This window comes from Pteropus vampyrus, unplaced genomic scaffold (genome assembly GCF_000151845.1).
Source record: "Pteropus vampyrus isolate Shadow unplaced genomic scaffold, Pvam_2.0 Scaffold77, whole genome shotgun sequence".
In the NCBI taxonomy this organism is placed as follows: Eukaryota; Metazoa; Chordata; class Mammalia; order Chiroptera; family Pteropodidae; genus Pteropus; species Pteropus vampyrus.
This window is the reverse complement of record NW_011888858.1, coordinates 1,853,901-1,877,672: the sequence shown is the minus strand read 5'-3', so window position 1 is coordinate 1,877,672 and position 23,772 is coordinate 1,853,901. Positions and strand designations below refer to the sequence as shown.

General features: G+C 34.4%; 1 protein-coding gene and 2 pseudogenes across 1 annotated transcript in view; 1 reads left to right on the top strand and 2 right to left on the bottom strand.

The window, feature by feature from the left end:
- Positions 1-23,772, top strand: part of POLR2B (RNA polymerase II subunit B) — a 43,880-nt gene that overhangs the window by 2,658 nt on the left and 17,450 nt on the right. The window contains exons 3-15 of the mRNA XM_011362604.2: positions 2,802-2,874; positions 6,008-6,158; positions 8,844-8,956; positions 9,080-9,299; positions 9,706-9,864; positions 12,525-12,689; positions 15,173-15,369; positions 15,527-15,646; positions 16,449-16,635; positions 19,298-19,441; positions 19,680-19,819; positions 19,919-20,030; positions 23,358-23,512. Of these exons, the coding sequence (XP_011360906.1) occupies positions 2,802-2,874; positions 6,008-6,158; positions 8,844-8,956; positions 9,080-9,299; positions 9,706-9,864; positions 12,525-12,689; positions 15,173-15,369; positions 15,527-15,646; positions 16,449-16,635; positions 19,298-19,441; positions 19,680-19,819; positions 19,919-20,030; positions 23,358-23,512 (1,936 nt within the window). The remainder of the gene's footprint in view (positions 1-2,801; positions 2,875-6,007; positions 6,159-8,843; positions 8,957-9,079; positions 9,300-9,705; positions 9,865-12,524; positions 12,690-15,172; positions 15,370-15,526; positions 15,647-16,448; positions 16,636-19,297; positions 19,442-19,679; positions 19,820-19,918; positions 20,031-23,357; positions 23,513-23,772) is intronic.
- LOC111741374 lies at positions 730-848 on the bottom strand (annotated as a pseudogene).
- LOC111741402 lies at positions 4,484-4,602 on the bottom strand (annotated as a pseudogene).

The following is a 23,772-nucleotide window of genomic DNA, read 5'->3' as shown; positions in this document are numbered from 1 at the left end:
GATGAGTTCTTGGAAACTCACTCCTTCCTTTTGCCTCATCGCTCTCACTTCATTCTTCTTACCTGTGTGACTTTCCTTCTTATCCTTTTCCACTGTTCACATTCTCCTTGGATGACATCATCCATTATCCATGGCTTCATTTACCATCTATATTTGGATGACTTTTGAAAACATATTTCCAGTCCAGATTTTTTTGCATGTCTAACTACCACTAGATAGTTTGACATGAATGTGTCCCAGGCCCTTCAAAGTTGTCACTGCCCAAATTGAGCATTTCCCCATTCCCTTCCCAAACTGCTCCCGCCTGTTCTCCATCTCCTCTGTTGTTAAAATTAGAATCCTGGGCATGATTTTTGATTCTTCTCCTTTATCCCTATATCTAATGAGTCATCAAGACTTGTAAGTTCTTCTAAGTATGTCAGATCTAGTCACTTCTTTGTACCCTCTGCCACAATTCTAATTCAGGCCACCACCATCTCCTGCCAAGATTATTTTCTCAGACTCCTAATTTGCGTGCTTCCAGTTTTCTTGCTTCTCCAGTCTACTCTCCACACTGGCCATAGTGATCTTTCAGAAATAAAAATCTGATCTAGTCACAGCCTTGCTGAAATCTTAGACTGGTTCCTCAAAGCTCTCTCGATAAAGACCAAGCAAGCTCTTTTACTACTTCTAACTGTTTACTGTTTCAGCTACATTGGCCGCCTTTCACTTCTTTTTTTTTTTTTAAATCGCCTACAGCACCTGGTCTTCCTAGGTGGTCTCCCATCCAAGTACTAACCAGGCCCAACCCAGCTTAGCTTCCGAGATCAGACGAGATTGCGTGTGTTCAGGGTGGCATGGCTGTAGATGCCTTTCACTTCTTGAATATCTTCCATTGTGGAGTCTTTTGCACACATTGTTTTTTTCTGTTTGGAATACTTCTCTACACCTTCCCCCGCAACACCCCCCCCCGCCCCCCCGCCCTTTGCCCTCTCCTTTTGTCTGGTTTACTCCTATTATTCATACATGATGTCTCTGCTTAGGTCAGCTTTTGGTAGGTCAGCTTTTGAGGATGCAGCTATCTTTTATCTTGTTGAAGGTGGTGTCTCCAATGGCTGGGACATAGTAAACATCTTCAATAAATATTTGAAAATAGATGAATGAATAAATGAATAACGACCTTCATGGGTTTATTTTCTTTCACATGATATTAACAGGGATGTTCTTTAATATCTTGCCTTCACTTTTCCTTCTTTATGTAAACGCTGCATATTCTTCCAACCACATGTGTATGATTCTCAACTCTTTGCAAATTAGACCTCTTATTTGAGTTACATGTTTATATCTAGTTGCATACTATAAGTGTTTAAAAGGATAAATGTTCTGCAAGTATACCTAAAACTGATGTCATCGTTTTCTTTCTTTTTCCCACCTTACATGCTTTTCCTGTATGGCTGTGATACTGATCTATAATCTGTCATCAAAGCTAGAAATCTCTGAGCTATTTTAGATACCATTGTCTTTCTTACCCCTCCCTTCATATATAGGGATCAGTAATTCCAGTTTATTCAAGAAGCATTTATTAAATAATTTATTTTGGATATGTATCAGGTTTTGAATTCAAAGCTCTTAAGTTTTACAGATTATATATTTAGGTCAGAATATAAAAACAAACAAATACAGCACACTTATTCTTTTACGTAAGAAGGTGAGACTAATAGAGGATTAGTGCACACTGGTTTTTCAGATTCCCCATTGTTCAAGTTACTATTGTTGCATGATTGCCACTAAATGGAGCTGCTTAAAAATTAATATTCATAGATTTAAGTGGTCAGGAATTTGGCAGAGCATAGTAGGAATGACTTATCTGCTCCATTATGTCAGTAGTTCAACTGTGAAGACTCAAAGGTTGAGAGTTGACATCTGGGGGCTGGATGATATGGCATGTTTACTCACATGGCTGGTACCTAGCTTGGAAGTACTCAAGGACGAGGATTGCTGACTGGAACATCTTTAAGCCTCTACCCAGTGGGCTTCCTCACAGTATACCAGTCTTAGAGTATTAGGTCTTCTTAATGGTAACTGAGGGCTCCAGAAGCAACTGTTTCAGCAAATAAGACGGCACAACATTGCCTTTCCTGACCTGGCTTCTAAGGTCATGTAATGTCTCTTTAGCTGCATTCTCTTACTTACAGGAGAGTCAAAAACCTACCCAGATTCAAAGAGAGGAAACATAGTCACCTATATCTTGATAGTAGGAATTTCAAGATCACGATATAAAAAAGCTTGTGAAATGGAAAATATGGTTGTGGCCATCTTTAGAAAATACAGTGTCACACATGTACATGTATGAAATGTTGCTGTATTAGACCACCCCTCCTTAAGGTATTGCCCAGCTGTTGGAACTTTTTTCTGTCTCTACACCTTACCCTAATCTCTGACTCGTCTCTGAGGAGCTTATTGATCAGAGGACTGAGCTTGCTCCTAGTTATCACTGTAGATGGTGATTAAGAGAATTACATGGACTTCGTGTAGAGAAGATGGAAAACTTAGAGATTCACAAGTTATGCTGAACCTTTCTAATGAGGTCTCTTTGTATATTGGGAGAATACCTATGTGATGTAGACCTGTGCATACGTAGATGTATACCTATATGTATTATTTCATTACAATTAATTGACTGAAATTTTAGAAAAATGAGGTAAAAGAATTGCTTTTTAATTAGCAGAGTAAATGTGTTTCTACTACTTCAAATCATAGGAGCGATATCTTAACAAGTAGCATTTTATTCCAAATGAGTATAATATTTTTGTCTTTTGTAGATATGCAATATGATGAGGATGATGATGAAATTACCCCAGATTTGTGGCAAGAAGCCTGCTGGATTGTAATCAGGTAACTTTTTAGACAAAACTGAATAAGCTTTAAAAGACACTATAACCTATAAAAGGATTTCCTGCTTATTTTAGATATTCTATATGAGTATGCTGCATGAAAGCAGATTTCTCATTTATTTAGTTATATATTTAACTTTTTAAGTAATTCAGACTTACAGAAAGGCTACACAAAGAATTCAGGTATACACTTCACTCAGATTCCCTAAATGTTAACCTTATACTATGTTTTCTGTCTTTCTCCATATTTTTTCCTGAAACATTTGAGAGTTAAGTTGCAGACATAGAACATTCTTTTACATAATCATAAACCATCAAAATCAGGAAATTAATATTAATACAATATTCTTGTTTAATCTACAGACTTTATCCAGATTTTGCCAGTTGTTCCACTAATGTTATTTATAACAAAGTAAAAATACTTTTTCTGATCCTGTATTCAGTTTAGGATTACATATTACATTTGGTTTTCATGACTTATTCTTTTGTCTCCTATAATCTAGAAGTTCCTCAGTCTTTTTTTTTTTTTTTTCGATCTTGACATTTTTGAGAATAGCCAGTTACTTTTTAGAATGCCCCTCAGTTTGAGTTTGTCTGATGTTTCCTCATAATTAGATTCAGTTGATCATTTTTGGCAGCAGTGATATTGTTTTCAGTGCATTATATTAGGAGGCACATGATGCCTATTTATTTCATTACTGTTGATGTTAATTTGATTTCTTGGTTTTTCTCTTTATTTTAAATGGGTAAATTTATAATAGGTTGTATTTCAGCCCAAATTCCCATCCAATGTTAAGTGTAACTAAAATGAAATAGAACTCAGTAAGAAGCTTTATATATAGAAAAGTAACTTTTAAGTAATGAAGTAACATGCTACACTTTGCTCTATTATCAAACTGACAGTTGCTTTGTATATAGTAACATGGTGATGCTTCTGATTTCTACCATCTCCAAGATGCACATCCTCTTGGTTGACACTTTTTCTCTTTTCAAAGAACACATGCTTCTAACATTCTTCCAGCTGTATTTAGAATATAACTGAACCTTTCTTGAACGTTGTTTCGTTAAAAATATATTGAGTTTTTGAAGTATGAGTACATATGTTTTCTACTAAACATAGGCTATAAAAACTTTGTATTGAGACATTTGTATTTTTTATGATGTTTAAATATTAAACATCAAGAGGCCTTTTACTAGAAAACAAAAACTAGGTAACTGTTTTGTGGGATATGCCTATATTTTATAATCTCCAGGAAGAAAGAATATTTTGTTCTTAGATGAACAAGAATTGTTTTCAACATGTGCGGTAGATTTCTCAAGAATAAAATACTCTTGTGAATAGTCATCTCATATAATATTGGTTACAAAATAAATGATTTGAGTTTTACATTTTAATTGACTATAGGTCCTTTGGTTATTGTGAGATGACATTTTGTTTTTTTCACGTTTTAACATGTTTCCTAAGCGGTGTGGATATATTACTTAATATCATCAGCAACTTCAGTAAAATGACTTGGCAAAATAATAGTAGGTATCATAAGTATGAAATATTTATGTAATTTAGGCATTTAAAGGATAACATTCTATTTTTATTTTATTTTATTTTTTTAAGCCTACAGCACCTGGTATTCCCAGGTGGTCTCTCATCCAAGTGCTAACCAGGCTCGATCTTGCTTAGCTTCCGAGATCAGATGAGATCCGGCGCATTCAGGGTGGCATGGCCATAGACTTAGGATAACTTTCTAATGAAGCACTGTTCTAATCATTTTGGGGAAAGCAGCTATGATTCAGCTTCCTAGCAGGATAGAACTTGTCCATAGTTTTATAAAGATTTTTTTTTATTGTCCATAAAAACCATTGCTGTTTATATTATAGACAGTGCCTTCCATGTGTTTCTTACATATCAGTGGCTGACACAAATGGTTGTGAGAAATTTTTTTCCCATTAGCTCAGTCTCTTGAAATTGTCCAAACTAGTTTTTATATTCTGTGCCTTGTACAAGGATTGTGTGCTGCGCCCTCTATCATAGGACCAAACTTTTAATACTAGTGGTCGTGTTTGATTGAATCAGGGTAGGACCTTGACCCAGAGCCAGCCAGCCAATCTGTAGGCCTGCCAATGTCCTGTGAGGTGATCTAATGATGCTAAAACAGGAGGCTGGTGATTAATTGGGCTATACATATTGTCTAAGAAAATTGATGTGAGGGTTGAGGAGTCAGTAGTTATAAGAGAGAGGGGAGCAGAAGCCTAGAAAATATCACAAATATGCTGGGGTCACAAAGTGGAGGAGTTGAGATAGCGGGGTGTGTTGTCTGGGCCATTCATGCTGCTGGGAGGTGATGAGATAATCCAGTCCTTGGGGTTGTGTTAGAGCTCAGAGCTCTTCTAGTCTTTCTAAAGCTCAGCTATGCAGCTATTCTCAGTTGGTGGTGAGGAGTCTTGCACTTATATCTACTTGTATGTTTTTATATGTCTACTTCCCCATTGCTCACATGAATAAATGTCTGTTCCTTATAAACAATAATGTCAACTCTTAGATTGTCCATCTTCCTTTAGGGCTTCATTATGTGATTTCTGTGTGTACACTACTAATTCTGATTTCTGCCTATGCTCCATTTTTTTTATCATCAGTCATTTGCTGAGTATTTTCACTTGCATGACTTACTCTCATCTCACTTCTTATATATTCAAAATAGAACTAATAATCTTTAAATTTGAAATTCTTATATGATCCATATTTTAGTCATTGATATCATCATTATTTTATTCAAATTAGAGTTCTTATTTTTATCTTTGTGCTTTTTTTTTTCCCCAAGAAATATTTCCAAGAGGTTGGATGAAATTTATCTATAAAGCACATTTGTAAATTAGGGCTATCTTGTAGTTCTTATGTTGTACTTTAATTATTTTACCTGTAAGTATGTCTCATTTCCCCAAACTCAACAAGTTCTGCAAAGAAAGTGTTCCTAGTTGTCACCCTTTTTTGCATACCTCATAGTATCTTGCATAGTGACAGGCATATAGTGACTGATATTTAATGATTGTTTATTGAATTTGATTATAATGAAAATGGAGAAATATGCTAGAAAACATCACTGGGTTGTAACTAATTATGGACTCAAATATTTTTCCAGCTCCTATTTTGACGAGAAGGGTTTGGTCAGACAACAACTGGATTCCTTTGATGAGTTTATTCAGATGTCTGTTCAAAGAATTGTGGAAGATGCGCCACCTATCGACCTACAAGCTGAAGCTCAGCACGCTAGCGGAGAAGTTGAAGAACCGGTAAGATGGTAATATAAAGTAACATAAATAAGAGTATTGATTTGAAATTTCAGTTCTCTCATCTGGCTTAAACGTTAAAGTCAACAGTATTTTTAGTAGAGTACTTATAGCATCTTCAATCAGCTCCTAGTTTATTCTTACTAATGGAGAGATGCATTTTTGCAAGTACAATTGACCCTTTAACAACATGGGTTTGAAGTGCATGGGTTCACTTATATGAGAGTCTTTTTCATTGTGAAAACTTACAGTATTGATAGATGCAATATAGTACTATAAGTGTATAGTACTTAATAACTTTTTTCCTCTAGTTTATTGTAAGACTACAGTATATCATACATTTGACATACAAAATGTGCTAATTGACTGCTTATGTTATTGGTAAGGTTTCTGGTCAACAGTTGGCTTATTAGTAGTTAAATTTTTGGGGAGTCAAAAGTTATATGCAGATTTTTGACTGCACAAGGGCTTGGCACCCCAATCCCCATGTTATTCAAGGGTCAGCTTGATCCACAATGCGAATCCTTATTCAGGTAGTAGGTATTTAATAGTTGGGAAGAAGGAACTTAAATACTAAGAGAAGCAAGCCAGAAATAGTCATATCACTTCAGAAAACCCAACTTTTTCCTTTCACAGTATAAGGAAGCATAAAAGAAAGTATTTGAAAGACTTTTCCACTTTATTCATTGCATGAAATATGTCACTATAGCAGCATAAGAAGTAATAAAGGAAAATCACCCAACATATAAGCTATTTAAATTTTTCTAAGTTCCTTATAGTCTTTGTAGACACATGCATGTTTTTGCATTGTTAAAATCATAGCAAGGGTATAGTTTCACTGGTTTCACATAAGTGCTTATAAAGAAGCATGTAGTCTAAAGTAATGACTGTCCCTAGTTTTTTGACTAAGCATGATAGGCCTTGAGAGACAAGGAAGACTGAAAAACGAAGTAAGGCAGGGAGAGCCCCAGAAATAGAGTTAGGCAGAGGAAGAAGTTATTATTTCTAGTCAGTTCAGTCCCTCTTCTCTGTAGTTAAGCTCCGAAGGGCTGATCTATTATTCTAGTTGGATATACTGCACATAATTACTGTTAAGAACAGAAATAATTGGCTCTTCTGACACTGTGCTGGAAAAATAGGCAGAAATGCCTTTTATATACTGAAGGCATCTCTCTTTCATTGTCTTTGTAGAACATGGAGATAACAATATAACAGCGTACTCAAAAGTGCTAGTACCATAGGTACCTTTGGAGGAAGAGATTTCTGAAGTTAGCGTATCAGAGCTTACTGGAAAAGATGAGAGAGACTTAGGCTGACCATGAAGGGTGCAGTAGAGCTTGTCTTAGTAGAGAAAAGATACTTAGGCATTTCAGCAAGAAAATACTAAGTGTATTTGGGAATGGAATGAGGACCACAACAGTTAGGGTATGATTTTTGTTTTTATCTCTTTTTAATAGGTGTTAGTGAAAAGTCATGTGGAACCAGATTGTCATAGGCTTTGGATATCATTGGATGTCATGGAGGATTGCTAAAAGATTGTCAAAGTTATGCATAAAGCATTATTTTAGAATGCTTACTTTGAAAATGGTGTTTACTTGGAGTGGGTAGAGGCTGGAGGCAGATAAAAATCTTGGAATAGCCTAGATTTAAGATAATAGTGTCCTAGAAAACTAGGGTGATGGTGGAAATAAAGAAGAGGTGGATGGCTTCCCTTTGGTTCATTATCGTCACCAGTTCTCTTGGCCCTTTATTTACCCTGCTTTGGGAAATTTGGTTGGCAGTAATTTACCTTTAGGGATCTGTTTTGTCCTATCTTCTCTAAGATTTGATTTAGAGAGTTCACTATCCATTTATCTCTGGAAGATTTTAATGGATCCTGATTTATTGGGCAGCAGATAGATATTTAATTGAAAATTTTTTTTTCTGCTGTGGGCTGAGCTATAATCAGCTAGGGCTGGACATTCTCATCCTTTATATCAGGGGTCCCCACCTCCTGGGCTGCAGACCAATACCCTTCTGTGGCCTGTTAGGAACCGGGCTGCACAGCAGGAGGTGAGCGATGGGCAAGCCAGCGAAGCTTTATCCGTATTTGCAGCCTCTCCCCAGCGCTGGCATCACTGCCTCAGCTCCACCTCATATCAACAGGCATTAGATTCTATCGGAGCACCAGTCCCTCATGCCAAAAAGGTTGGGGACTGCTGCTTTATATGGAATAATTAGGATTTTTTGTATGTTTAATTGAATAATTAGGTGTATTTTTTTCTGATGTTCTGTTGATTAGATTAGAGCACAGTTCTAATTGTAATGATTTACCTTTTTGTTTTCTGGTAACTTTGTACTTATGTCCCTAACCAAGGAAGGAGATACGTGAAACTATAGATCGTTAATACAGATACATTTTTTAACTGTTTGATATAAACTTAGAGCACATGGTATGTGCATAGTCTTTATTTACTTGTGGTATATAATATTCTTTTTGTCTTCTGCCTTAAGAAAGTGATTAAGTATAAAACTCGACATCTATGGAATGTGGATGTTGACTTTGGTGAGTCCCCATATTTGTAAAGTGGATTAATTTCACCAGTTTCTAGAGCTTCTGCTCAGACTGTTAATGTTGAGTAAAGTGGAGTTATTAAAACTTTTGTGGAAAACATTTATCATTGTCATGTTCTTTTGGTTTTATTTCAGCCAAGATATTTGCTGAAGTTTGAACAAATTTACCTCTCTAAGCCTACCCATTGGGAAAGAGATGGTGCTCCTTCACCAATGATGCCAAATGAGGCCAGATTAAGAAATCTCACGTAAGAAAGATTTTTTCCCAGCAGCTAATAGTGAAATACAATTCAGAAAATATAATTTTAATCAGTTGAGTTTTAGCAAATACCTTACTATTACTTAATTGTGACCTACTTTTATTTTCAAAGGTATTCTGCTCCACTTTATGTTGATATAACAAAAACAGTCATTAAAGAAGGTGAAGAACAACTTCAGACCCAGCATCAGAAAACTTTTATAGGAAAAATTCCCATTATGTTGCGTTCAACTTACTGCCTATTGAATGGCTTAACAGATCGTGATCTTTGTGAGTTAAATGAATGCCCCTTGGATCCTGGTGGCTATTTCATTATTAATGGATCAGAAAAGGTATAGTAGCATGATTTTAAAAAAATTACAAAATAATAATTAAGATGTAAATTATGAAAGTCAAAATTAAAAAGTAAACTTTTGTACAAAATAACCTAGAAGTGGCAGTTGAATTATTTGGTGGTGGTGGTGGTGGTGGTGGTGGTGGTGGTGGTGGTGGTGGTGGTGTGACAACTGAACTTAATCCAAAATTTTATTTAGCTGTATATAGTATGCACTAGAAATTTGGTCAATTGTTAGAGCTTACATGTTTCTATGAAGCATTTATGCAAAATGGAGTTTGTATAGTTCAAGAACTGATGTTTCAATGAGCCTGTTTGATCAGATTAAATTAAGATACAGATTTCATTCTTCATTTCAAGGACCTTTTGGGTTTCATGACTGAAACTTTTTATTGTCCATGTAGGTTCTGATTGCTCAAGAGAAAATGGCAACAAACACGGTGTATGTGTTTGCCAAAAAGGATTCTAAATATGCCTACACAGGAGAGTGTAGATCATGTCTGGAGAATTCTTCCCGACCCACCAGTACTATCTGGGTTAGCATGCTGGCAAGAGGAGGACAGGTATGGACTTGAATATGATGTTGTTTTGGTTTTGTAATTTACCAGACTGCATTCTTAGTCAATTTTATCAGTGTTATATGATAAGCATTGTGTTTTTTACTTATTGCCATGTAACAAATTACTCCAGTTAGCAACATTTATAATTCCATTTTCTAGAAATTTGGTCCACTGTTGGAGCTTACATGTTTCTATGATACCTTTATGCAAAACGGAGTTTGTAAAGTTCAAGAACTGATGTTTCAGTGAGCCTGTATGATCAGATTAAATTAAGATATAGATTTCATTCTTCTTTTTATTTCAAGGACCTTGTGGGTTTTATGACGTAAAGTCCAGAATCTGGGTGTGGCTTAGCTGTTAGAGTACCTCTCACAAGGCTACAGCCAAGTTGTTTGCCTGGACTTTAATCATCTTAAGGCTCATTCACGTGGTTGTTGGCAGGATTCAGTTCACCATGGGCTGTTGTACTTAGACTCTCTGTTCCTGGTTAGCTGTTGTCTGGAAGCCTCTCTCAGTTCCTTGCCACATGGGTCCCCTCCATATAGCAGCTGACAACATAGCAGCTTGCTTCATCAGAGAGAGTAATCGAGAAGAGCCATAGAGTATATGAGCAAGATGGAAATGAGTCTTTAATAACTTAATCTTGGAAGCAACATTATATCATTTTTTGCCATATTTTTTTAGATGTTAGATTCCCAGTCCCTTACTCAAGGGGAGGGAATTATATAAGGCGAAACTAGTAGTAGGCAAGGATCATTGGGCACCATCTTAGAAGCTGCCACTGTGGCGTGTTACTTAAATTAATGTAACTGAATGATAGCTAGCATTTCTTAAATATTTGCTGTCTGCCAATTACATTAATCAGATTACTTGATTTAATCTTTATAACTATCTTGGAAAGTAGTTGTAATTATCTCCAATTTCATGTACGTTTTTTATTTATTTTTGAATAAATCGTGCATGCTAAAATAGTTCAAAAAAGCACAAGAAAAAGTATAATATAAAAAGTATTCTTTGACCCCCAGATCTCTTCCCCAGAGGCAGTTGCTTTTGATAATTTCTCATGAATCAGTCCAAAAGTAGTCTTACTACAAAAAATATAAGTGAGAACATACCATACATAATGTTTAAACTTTGTTGGTATTCTTTAAAAACGTGTTTAGTTCAATATTTGATCATTCTTTTTGAGCTGTGATATTCCATATATAGATATAGCATAATTTAACTATTTATCTTTTGGTGGAAATTTAGGTTTCCAGTCTTGTGCTCTTACAAATAGTTCTGCAGAGTCTAATGTTGCTTTTTATAAGTCTTACAAAGATGAAAAACTTGAAAATTAGGGAGTTTTAATGGCCTAAAGTTAAATACACATGTAGAATAGGTGTTAATTAAAAAGGTTTTTACTTGTAAATGGGGGTGGCATGGGGCCCAACTACAGGTGTTTGGAAAAGATTCCCAGGTGGTTGTGATGTGCATTAGTTGTTGAGAAGCATCGGCTTGAATTATGGAGGGCAAGAGATAGGAACGAAGTACATTAGAGAAATCACAGCAGCTATGGCAAGATGAATGAGAGGCAGAGAAAGGAAAATCCATCTGGATTTAGTGATAGCTTTGATATAACATGAAGATGAGTCAGTTAAGATTCTATGGTTTCTATCCTCAGGTTTTGTATAAAATAGAAAACTTCTAAGAAGTTTTAGAGAGACTCTAGTGAGTTCATTTTTAGACAAGATTTTGGGGTGTGTGCGATGTAGGCATTTTTTAATATTTTGCTTTTTCTGAAAAAGATCTGTGATGGAACGTAATAGACTAAATGGCATAATTGATAGAAACAACCAAATGGCAGTTGGAGATATGAGGGTTGAGGGTACAGGAAAAAAAGATCAAGGTGAAAATTTGTGTATCATTTATGAAAAGTTGTTATTGAACACCCATGAGATGAGGTTTCTAAGGAAGGAGGCCGGACATAGGAGGAAGAAGACACAAACTGTTTTTATAGTGATCATGATAATTTAGGGTTATAAGGCCAAGAAAAGGTAGAATTGGATATTGAAGGAAGGAAATATTAAAACTGAGAAAAAACCAGGTGTTTGTATGCCGGTGGAGGCTTGGAACTTTTATTTCATTTCTGTATGTGCGTACAATTAGAGAGAGAAAAATTGGAAAAAAACTTTTGTGAAAGAGGCCATTTCTTTATGTAAACAAGGAGATCTAACACAGGCCAGTTCAGAGTTAATATTTATTTTTCATTCTGTGATTACCTTTTTTCCACATTTGTCTGTCTATATTCTCTCTCTTTTTTTAACCCCTTATCTATTTCTTTCAGAGTTTTTCTGTTTATTTTTTTATTTTTTATTTTTTGGTGGGTGGAGAAGGTGAGGGGTCAGTGTTCATTTTTTTTTGTAGCCAGAAGTTATTTCCAAATACAATATTGGGTAATTCTGAGAGAATCTTGGCAGAGAATGGAAGTTTTCTCAGGTCTAAATGACCAGTTGTTCGTAAAATTGAAAAGCAGCCACAGGATAAGATGTTTCTTAGAGTGTGAGAGGCGTGCTTCTTTTGAACTATATACAGTGAACAAGTATATGACATGGTTCTCATGATGTTTTTAAATGACTGTAATCTCTCTGTACTCATATGCTAATGATGTTTTATTTTTCTAGGGTGCAAAAAAGAGTGCAATTGGTCAGCGCATTGTGGCAACTCTACCATATATTAAGCAAGAAGTGCCCATCATTATTGTGTTCAGAGCATTAGGTTTTGTGTCTGACAGAGATATTTTAGAGCATATCATTTACGATTTTGAAGATCCAGAGATGATGGAAATGGTAATGTGTAAGCAAAATGTATTCATAGGTTTTATAAGAGGTTTAATGTTATTGACTGTTGCTCATCTTAAAACATAGTAGAAGGCTGCCCTGAAGAGCAGTTTACTTGTAACATTCCAGGCCATTAACTGTGTAGTGCAAGCCTTTATACTTGCCTATGATTCTTTCCTTAGTTCTCTGTAAAATAGACTGAAAACTGAAGGCATCCAGAGTTTATTGACAACAGCAAGAAGAAACAGTAGTAAAGGAAAATCATAAAAGTATGCCAGTCTGGTGCAATGTAGTGAAAGGAGAAAATGAGTAGTTTATGTCTTCTTTTTTTTAAAACTTTTTATTTTGAAATACTTTCAAACATATAGACATTTGCAAAGAACTCTTCTATACTCTTCATCCAGATTCACCAGTTGTTATCTTTGCCACATTTGCTTTAGCATTCTCTTTGTCTATATACAGATTATTTTTTCCTAAACCATTTGAGAGTACATTTCAGGCATCATACCCCTTTACTCCTAGATGCTTCATTTCCTAAGAACTTTCACTTGCATAATCATACTACCATTATCAAAATCAGGACATTTAACTTTGGTACAATTCTAGTAACCTACAGATCTTATTCAGGTTTTGCCTGTTTCCTTGATAATGTCCTTAATGGCATTTTTTTTTTTTTTTTTTTTTTTTGGTTCAGAATCCAATCCAGGATCATGTTTTTATGTCTTTTTAGTCTCTTTTAATCTTTCCTCCTCTTTTTTCCTTAGTGTTTCAAAGAATTGAAATTTTTTTGCGGAGGATAAGCCATTTATTTTGTAGAATTTCCCTCAGTTTAGGTTTTCCTGCTATTTTCTCATGATTAGATTTAATATATGCATTTTTGGGAGGGAAAATATATAAATAATATTGTGTTTCCCAGAGCACTGCATCATGAGTCACATGATGTCATTTTGTCCCATTATTGGTAATGTTAACTCCTTAGTGGTGTCTGTTAGATTCCTCTACTGTGAAGTTAACTGTTTTTTGGTAAGAAGCTTCTTGTTCTTTGAGCCTAGATAAATACCCATTTCTTATTAGTCTTTTTCATTAATGATCCTTGTCTCAATAAATAGTAATTCATAGTCTTAAAGTTATCCTGAATTGTCCTTAGATTTTAAGATTAAAGAGAAATAAGATAAAATGTATTTAAAGGCTAAACAATGGTCATAAAGTTATTAGAATATTTATTGATACAGTTACATGAGAAAAAAGGATTCTGGTTAGATTTTATTTTAAGCTTTTACCAATAGTCATATACTTTTTAAAAAACTTATAAGTATTTAAGTTTTTAAAAGAAAATATGTTATATTTTCTTTAAAAGACATTCCAAATGGTTCAAACTGGATTTAGACAGTATTCAAAGTGGAATTTTCTTGGTAAAGTGAAAGACCTGATTTGCTTTATACATACTGTCTTTTTAAAAGTTAATTTGTTCTTTAGTTCTTGTGAAGTTTAGGTCAGATTTTATAAGTCTGATTCAAGTGCTTATTCACTGTGTAAAAGTGCTTTAATTTTTTTCTTCTTAAAATACATTATTATTGTTATTCTTTTTTCCAAAACTACATTAACCTTAACAAAATAGTTTTGTAACAACAATGACAATTTCCTTTAAAGAGTTCACTTTTGTTTACCATACCATGGCCTCATTTTGACTGGTTTACATGACATTATTCTGATCTTTGGTTCCATGATTAGAATTTGGATGTTTAAACTTGTGAATTAGTGATAGACATAGGAAGTCAAAGGCAGGAAATGTGTGTCAGTATATGGGGTAGAATTTAAAATGTATTTACAGGGGCCAAAGTTACTAAATGTTACCCTTCATTCCTCATGCTCATTATTGTGAAAAATTGGAACTTTAAAATGTTAGAACTGGAGTGGAACTTAGAGATTATTTTATCTAGTACCTTTGTAGATGAGGAAACTGATTACATGGCTGCTCAGAGACCACAGCTAGGTAGTGGCAGGTATAGAATGCAGTTTTCTGCATTCTATACCTGGAACAGTGTGCCTTTAAAATATTCTTTACAAAAAAAAGTGGTTTTATTTATAGAATATAAACTTCTTAAACCAAGGCTGAAAACAGTATGGCACATTTATTCATTTGTAGCTTAGTAAATTTTAATTCAACTGCTGAATTCTAAATTGATTATAGATATTTGGAAAGAACTTTATTTTGCCATTGTTTATTAAAACATATAAAAAAAGACTTCTTTTTATAATGAAATTATTTGTGTCTTTCTAGAAAATATAATTATGCTGATGGTGGTAGATTTTGTCAGATTTCTCGATCTTTAAAGCGTCTTCAAGTTCTAAGATTTTTTGATTCCTTGATTTTCTAAAAATATTAGCATAATCGATTTGGTTCATAGGGTTATTTAACATGTAATAAATTGACTCATTTTTAAGATAAACATATGCATTTGAAAATAACTTTTATTTAAATTATCTGATAGGTTAAGCCTTCTCTCGATGAAGCTTTTGTCATCCAAGAACAGAATGTTGCACTAAATTTCATTGGCTCAAGAGGGGCAAAGCCTGGTGTCACTAAAGAGAAAAGAATTAAATATGCAAAAGAAGTCTTACAAAAGGAAATGCTCCCTCACGTTGGCGTTAGTGATTTTTGTGAGACAAAAAAAGCTTATTTCTTGGGGTATGTTAAATTTCATGGATTTGAGTTCTTTGCAAACTGTATACTTGAAATAAAGTTCTTCTTAGAGCTGAAAATGTAAAAAATGATGTTTTTAATATTTATGTTTTTAAAAGAACCAAAAGCATGTGTTTTCTTTTTCATGTCTTTTATTTTTAAGGTACATGGTTCATAGGTTGCTTCTAGCAGCTTTGGGTAGAAGAGAATTAGATGACAGAGATCACTATGGAAACAAAAGACTGGATCTTGCTGGGCCATTACTTGCATTCTTATTTAGAGGGTAAGGAATTACAGAATCATATTGTTAAAATAGAGATATTTCACTTTAGATTGGTCATTGTACATGGAAATGCTAAACTGACTTGGCATTCATATTGGGTACGTGTAAAGTTAGTTATATTCTCTTTGCTACTTGCCCAGATTTAGGTCTGTTTCATGTCTGAGGACTTCAAGTTTGTGAAGATAATTTATTATAGTCCTTGTTTACATTTTTTTATTCCTCTGTTAGCTTTATAAGGCATTTGAGAAAGCTGAATTATTGCCTTGATTTTGTAATAGCAGTATTGAAAATTTTATTAGTCCTGCTTTTACATTTTATAAAAACACAAAAGCTAGAGGGAAATCTATCAAAATATCAGTAGTGGTTATCTCACAGTATTGTGTTTGTATGTGATTTTTATTTTATTCTTGACATTTTTTTTTATTTTCTGTTTTCTATAATGAACATATAATACTTTCATAGAAAAGTTATTTTTAAAAATGAAATGTAGACAAGTTAACAAAAATAAAACATTAGCAACATTTATACATGTTTGATTATTTAGTGTATTGTAGATTAGTGTTTTTAAAGTTTTTGTTATCACCCCACTATAGATGTGTCTTTTGACATTTTTTTCTTTGATTGCTCTCCTCATTTATGTTTCTGTAGTCAGTGTACATCTGTGCTTTATACATAAAGAGTGATAGCACCTCACTGTCTCTACTCCAACCACTTTTCTCTCCCTTGTCAGTAATATTGTTCCTGTTGAAAATGCATGCTAGAGACCTTTACATGTTTAAAAGGATATCGTTTTATTTGGCAGCATGTTTAAGAATTTGCTTAAAGAAGTGCGGATCTATGCCCAGAAGTTTATTGATCGAGGAAAGGATTTTAACTTGGAGTTGGCAATTAACACAAAGATTATATCCGATGGCCTAAAATATTCTTTAGCTACTGGAAACTGGGGTGACCAAAAAAAAGCTCATCAAGCCAGAGCTGGAGTATCTCAGGTAAGGATGTTGACCGTGACTATAGGCTCAATAGGAAAATGTTATGGGACTAATATATTCTTTCATTCATTGAATGTAAATTATTTTACTGTTTTTCCTCCCTTGGTCAGGTGTAAAAATACTGAGGGCTTTTGAATTATGAAAATGAAAATTTTTTAGTTATTTGCATTATTACTAAGAGAGACCTAAGATTTTGTTTTGCATCAAGGTAGTTCATAGAGTAGCTGCTGAATTTTCATGTCAGAAGTTCCATATTAGAAGCTGACCCAGAGATAAGTGTGCATCCCCTTCCTTTATTGCAAAATTTAGTACTTCTAACACTGATTTCTCTATGTTGCCTTGTTATATGTACAGTGATTGCAGTGGCTACTCTCAGATGGAATAAAAGGGGACTGTTTCACTAGGCATTTTAATTTTTTAATTTTTTCTATTTTTCATATAAGATCGAAAATCTGTAATGTACATGTCTAGCTTTTTGGAATTTTGTTGCTTTTTAAAAAAAAATTAGCCTATACTCATATCACCTGATTATTTCAGCATTCAGACACCAACTTCAAGCTCCTGATTCCTAGAAACCCAGAAGCTCTGAAATTCTGGGAGACTGCTGATAGCAAAAAGAAATTTCTAGTTCCTTTTAATATAGTAAGGAGTTATTGAGTATACTTTGTATTTGCGATGCTGGATTCACAAACATGGTTGAGATACTATTCCAGCCCTCAAAGAGCTCACCATCTATCAGAGGAAACAGTTTGACCCATATACAGCTCACTATGCTGTGAGCTGCATTATGATTAATGTCATGTTGACTGTTCAGTTCAGTGAATGGTTATTAGGATTTAAGATGTGCCAAGTACTCTGCCACACATTGGAGATGCAAAGATGAATAAAACAGGATTCCTGAGTTTAAGTAGCTTAGTTTGTAGTCATACACAGATGTAAACAAATTGTTACAACACAATATAGTGTTATAATGATAGATGATGTACAAATGCTATATGGGAATGCTAGAGGAAGGCATTTAGCATATCCTGAGAAGGTGAAAAGAAGTCTTCTTTAGGACGTTAAGAGGTAACACCTGAACTGAATCTTGAAGGGTGATTGGGAAGTAGTCCAAGCCTGGGAGGAGTGAAGAACCTGTGGCTTATAGGAAAACTGGAGAACATTTCTTGACATTCTGAACAAAGGGAGGGAGGAAAGAGTGTGTGTGTATGTGAGAGGAGCTGGTGCAGTATACAGTTTTTAAATCAGAGTGGGAGAGTTAGGAAGATGGGGTTGGAGAGGGGAGCTGAGAATATAGCTCATAGAGAGGAGTGACATTTATTTTTGTTTTTTTAGGTAGATTTGTAGTAATTGGTAGTGTGGAGAAAAGATTTGAGAAGAGTAAAGTTGGTGGCAGGAAGATTGTTACAACAGGCCAAGTGAGAAATAATTAGGTCCAGGACTAGAGCAGTTTTGTGGAGATGGAGAATGGAGTCAAATTTGAAAATATTTAGGAAGTAAGTTTTGTATGACTTTGTGATTGATTAGTTGAATGATGGAAAACTCCATAGAGTACAGAAAATAGAATAGTTTTTCCTGGAGGTGGGTCAGATGGCTTTTATAGAGATAGTAACATTTCACTAGGCAGAGCAGAATGGGAGATACATTCCATTCTCTGGCAATAGCATGGTCAAGGGTATGGGGGTGAAAGGGTGTTTGGCAGTGTTGATGGAGTTCAAGAGTTTGGGAGGCTGATAGGTAAAGGTCGTTTGGGACTTCGCTGAGAAGAACTTTAATGTCATGCTCCTTTGTATTTGGTGCAGACTTGTTTAAAATTTTTTTAATGGGTCAGTGATGTGAACATATCTATGTTTTAATACTGGTAACTAAGGAGGGTAGATTGGAGGAGACATTGCAGGGACTTAGGAGGTGATGGCAGTATTATAGATAGGTAAGAGGTAGGAGGCTGGTGTACTGCTGTGAGATTGGAAATGGTGGGGTGGGGTTTTTGAGAAAATTTGGAAATAGAATTGACAAGATATGTTTATTGATGTGTGAAAGGAGGAAGTCTGAGGCAGGAACAATTTTGAGGTTCTAGAAAGATGATGCCATTAAACCATAACAGGAGACAGGAAGAGGATAGAGGTTTGGGTTGTCATAGCGCTGGGGAGGATGGTGATTTGTTATTAGATATTGAGCTTGTGTTGCTTGCTTTATATCCCTCTAAATATTGCCTTACTTTTAAATATTATCTTGCTTAATATTTTATCAATATTGAATCTCCTTGTTGGATTCAGAGACCTCAGCCTAGAAAAAGTACTGGGATGGATTAGTGATGTCTTCTGTGGTCAAAGAAATGTGAGTCGATAGCATTTAACACTTATCAAGTGCTTGGTGTATGGAACTAACATCCTAGTGTTTGGAGACAGACCATAAAGAAAACATGTGGTTTATTAGAACTATATATCACATATTCGCCACCCCTGTTATATAAGTCAGTTAAGTTATGGAAGTTATGGGAATGAACACGACTATCCAGGGAAAGGACAGAGGAAGGAGGGATTGGGACAATTTGACACTTTCAGGATTATGTGTAAAAATATGATTTTGCCTCATTCTAGTAGTTGCCAAAAATTGTGTAAAAGAAATGCCTAAACTTGAAAGATTTGTCATTGTTTTCTAGGTATTAAACCGCCTGACTTTTGCATCTACTCTTTCTCACCTGCGTCGTTTAAATTCTCCTATTGGTAGAGATGGCAAGCTAGCAAAACCAAGACAGTTGCATAATACGTTGTGGGGAATGGTGTGTCCTGCTGAGACCCCAGAGGTAATGTATTAGAATTTATGTTCAGTAGAAAAAGTTTGCCAGTAATTATGTAGGGTATAATTACTTTCAGAAGTGAGTTTTTATTTATGCTTTGTGTTTAAAACAAGATATTATTTATAATCTTTTTCTTACAAAGTATGAGTAAATCCTGAAATCCAACTGAAAAAAATGTTTTTGGAAAGGAATTTTAGTAGGCATGTTAAATCAGTATGAATAATACTTTGTTTATTATTCCAAGGGTCATGCTGTAGGACTTGTGAAGAATTTAGCCCTGATGGCATATATTTCAGTTGGATCTCAGCCTTCTCCAATTTTGGAATTTTTAGAAGAATGGAGTATGGAAAATTTAGAAGAAATTTCTCCTGCAGCGATAGCTGAGTGTGTATAGATGCAATTTTTTATAAGCTGTTGTTAATCTTTGGGTATAGCTTAGTATAGCGTTACTAAGTGCAGAATGCTTTTGGTTTTTTATTTTAGTGCAACCAAGATTTTTGTTAATGGATGCTGGGTTGGAATACATAAAGATCCTGAACAACTTATGAACACTCTAAGGAAATTGAGGCGTCAGATGGACATCATTGTGTCTGAAGTAAGAGTCTTTAACTAAGGGCATGATCTGTGGGATTTCTAAACCAGGAATGAGGCTAAAAGTTATCTTTGCATTGGCATTTTTCCTTAACTGGTTTCCTTGGAATTGTAGAGTATGTTATCAAAAAGTCTACATGATGTTTTGAACTAAATTCAGTTAGTATAAAGTATTACATGTTTTAATGCTTTAGAGCTATATGTCTAAAAATTTGGCATGTAATTTATGAGATTTTATTTAGAACTCAAATTATATTTTAAAGTAGAAGGAATTCTTTTGAGGATCTTTTGTAAAGCTGAAAACAATGCTTTTAAAAAGGGAATAATCATCTCTGATCCTTGTTTGAATCCAGAGCTTCATTCATAAAATGTAGTAACACCTCTAATAAATTCTCTTATATTTTGGTGGATATTGAAATGCTTTGGGATAAGGATAGATTTATTTTTTTTAATCATTAAAATATAGCGTATTTTGACATAGTATACGATTTATTACTCAATATAAAGCTTTTGCTTTTAGTGTACTGTATTTAGAGTTTTGGCTCAGACTTTGATTTCCCTATATCTACCGTTATGGTCTGCCTAGGAGAAAATGGATTTGGACAGAAACTGTAATACGCTTAAGCCAGTAGCCGGCCTCCTTACTGCCTAGCAAAGCAGAGGAGAGTTTTGTTGCTCCAGGGCTGCTTTTAGCAGGCAGACCCTGGGTTTTGATCCTGGTATATTTGATCCTTGAGGGCAGGCAGGGCTAAGAGAAAACCTAAGAACCAAAATTGGCTGCATTTTTTTATGATTATGAACTTTGTGAATGCCATGTTTTTCTGCTGAGAGCCTTCTTCAGCTTTTCGGTGTTCTCTAAGGGTAAAGTTAAATTCTTTATGCTGTTTTAGGCCTCTTTACTTTTCCATGGGCCTATTCTTTCAATCCAGAATATTCTCTCTGTCCCCTATGCCTCCTCAAAAATAGGCAGTAGGGAGAAGATGTTGCAGTAATGTTGCAAAAAAACCAAGCAGCACTCAGGAGAGTTTGAGAACTCAGGTTTATAACACCGATATGGGCCCGGGAGCTCAGTTGTAGCTTTGCTTATATAGAGCTGATTTGGCTTGGGCTGATTGGTTTATTTGTCCTTAGATGGTTACAAAGCACAGGAGTTGCTATGGGCTACAGGCAGTTACAAAGGGGTTACAGGCAGTTACATTTGTTGCTTGACAGAACAAGCAAAAGGGAAGATGAGTCTTTAGTTAATTTCGAATGCAGCATATGCAGCAAGCGTATCTATAGAAGCAGAACAAATGATTAGCCTTTTGAATGAAAATTCCTCTTCAAAGGGTGCACTTATTTTTTCAGGTAAATCTCACTTATTCTGCAGAAATACTCTCATCTTTTTCAGGATACCTTACCTGATTCCCTACTTTGATTTAAATCAGAGGTTGGCAAACATTTTCTGTAAAGGGCCAGATATTAAATATTTTAGGCTTTGTTTACCATACAATACCTGTTGGTTATTCAGCCCACTACTGCAGTGTAAAGCAGCCTTAGACAATATGTGAGCCAATAAAGCTTTATTTACAAACAGATGGCAGGTGAGGGCGGATTTTGCCTGCAGGCTGTTCACTGACCCCTTTATTTAGATCTCTGTGACTGTATATAGCTTAGTTACTTAAATACTTTTCACAGAATGCTTGTACCATATAGTAACTATTGATTCATTTGCCTGCCTTGCTCACTACATGATTAACTCCTCAGAGATAGGGAGCATGTCCTATGACTTTATATTTTCAGTTCTGAACATGGTACCTGATGTATATAGTAGACATTCAGTAGTACTTTTTCTTTTCCTTTATATTGTCTGATAACCAGAGGTTCTCATTTTACCCGATTCTAACTTTAGTCTTCTATTGGATGTTAGACTTTCCTGTCAATAGTCCTGTCTAGACTGCTAAAGAACACCTGTTTCCTTTGGAACACAATATATTGTTTGGCCTTTGAGAAGACACTGTTCAATTTATGTCCTCTTGTTAAGTTAATAAAGCTATGTTTTGTTAGGAATTCTCTAAGGATTCAAAGCAATGCATGTGAAAGCATTGTTTTTTCTAGGTCTTGAAAATGCCACTCATGGTGTTTTTGCTCACAGATACAGTGTTTCTCTTCAGATTGTTTTTTTGAAGATAGGAAATGGGCTAAGAATGTGGAAAAAATTTTTTTTCTTGGCTTTGATTCTTTAGCTTTGGAGAACTTGATGTTTCTGATAAATCTTTTATAATTTGCTATTGTTTTTAAACTGAGTAATCCACATCTTTTTCTTTCTTAAACTCAATTTTTAATAAAAGTATCTAGATGTGATTTTACTTTTTAAAAGTACTTTTATGGAGAAAAATCAATCTGTTTTTCCATTTCCCAATTCATTGGCAATTCATTTTGTATATTAGATCTAGACAATTCACTTGAAATTTTTATTTCCTTTTTGGCTTATTTCTTTATATATAGGTACTTCAAATTCTGCAGTGCTTTAATAATTATGTTCATTATTGAAAATTTTCCCAAAATATTTTTGATGTTTTCTAGGAATATGTTTTTTTAGCATATTATATTTAGAAATATAATGTGAACACATATGTACACAATTAAAATTTTTCTAGTAGCCATATTAAAAAAGTAAAAAACATTAAAATAATTTTGCTAATATATTTTATTTGACCTGCTGCATCCAAAAAAATTACAATTTCAACATATAATCAATATAAACATTATTAATGAAAAATTTTACATTCTTTTTCTTCTGGTACAGTCTTTGAAATCCAGTTTGTAGTTTATCTCAGTTCAGAATGGCAACATTTCAACACTAGTGATAATGTGACTAGTGACCACTATATTAGACAGCTAGACTGTAAGCCATTTGTCTGCAAGGTGAGTGTAAGAAGTCAGACTTAATACTGGGAAGTATGAGTAAGGCAAAGTGTTATAGAGTTGGTTATTGAACGATTACAGAGTGAGATATATATGAATATCAAAGATGCAAAATGGAATATTGTCATTTACTCTAGTGTTTGTGATACCAAAAATAAATTTTCATTTTATCTTGGATGACATTATTACCAGATGTTGTTGCTCAACTCTGTAATTACCAATGTTAGGTATTTATTCTTTACAAAATTTTAAATTATACCTAGGATTTTAGTATATTAAATTATGATAAACTGAGATTTGTCTGTTTTATTTGATAATTGAGTGCTCCAGAAATTTATTAGGAGTTTTATTGTACTTGTAGCTAAGCCTTAATGATACAGAGAAAATAAAATTTCATGAGACTGTTTTGTCTTTCTATGTGTAGGTTTCTATGATCAGAGATATTCGAGAGAGGGAGATTCGGATCTATACAGATGCAGGTCGTATTTGTAGACCACTTCTGATTGTGGAAAAACAAAAGCTACTTTTGAAGAAGAGACATATCGATCAATTGAAAGAGAGAGAATATAACAACTATAGGTAAGTACATGCGGTGAGAAAACTTTGAGATGTAATTTCACATGCCATAAAATTAATAATTTTAAAGTATACCAGGATTGTGCAACCGTGAAAATTCCAGAACATTTTCATTACCTCAAAAAGAAACTCTGTACTTATTAGCAGTCACATTTTCTTAATTTTTGTTATCAATTAAGGGACTTCATAGTGTTTTGTGTAAGCATAAAAGTCTTTGTGACATGTTAAAGTCTATTAATAATAATGTATAGCATATTATATGA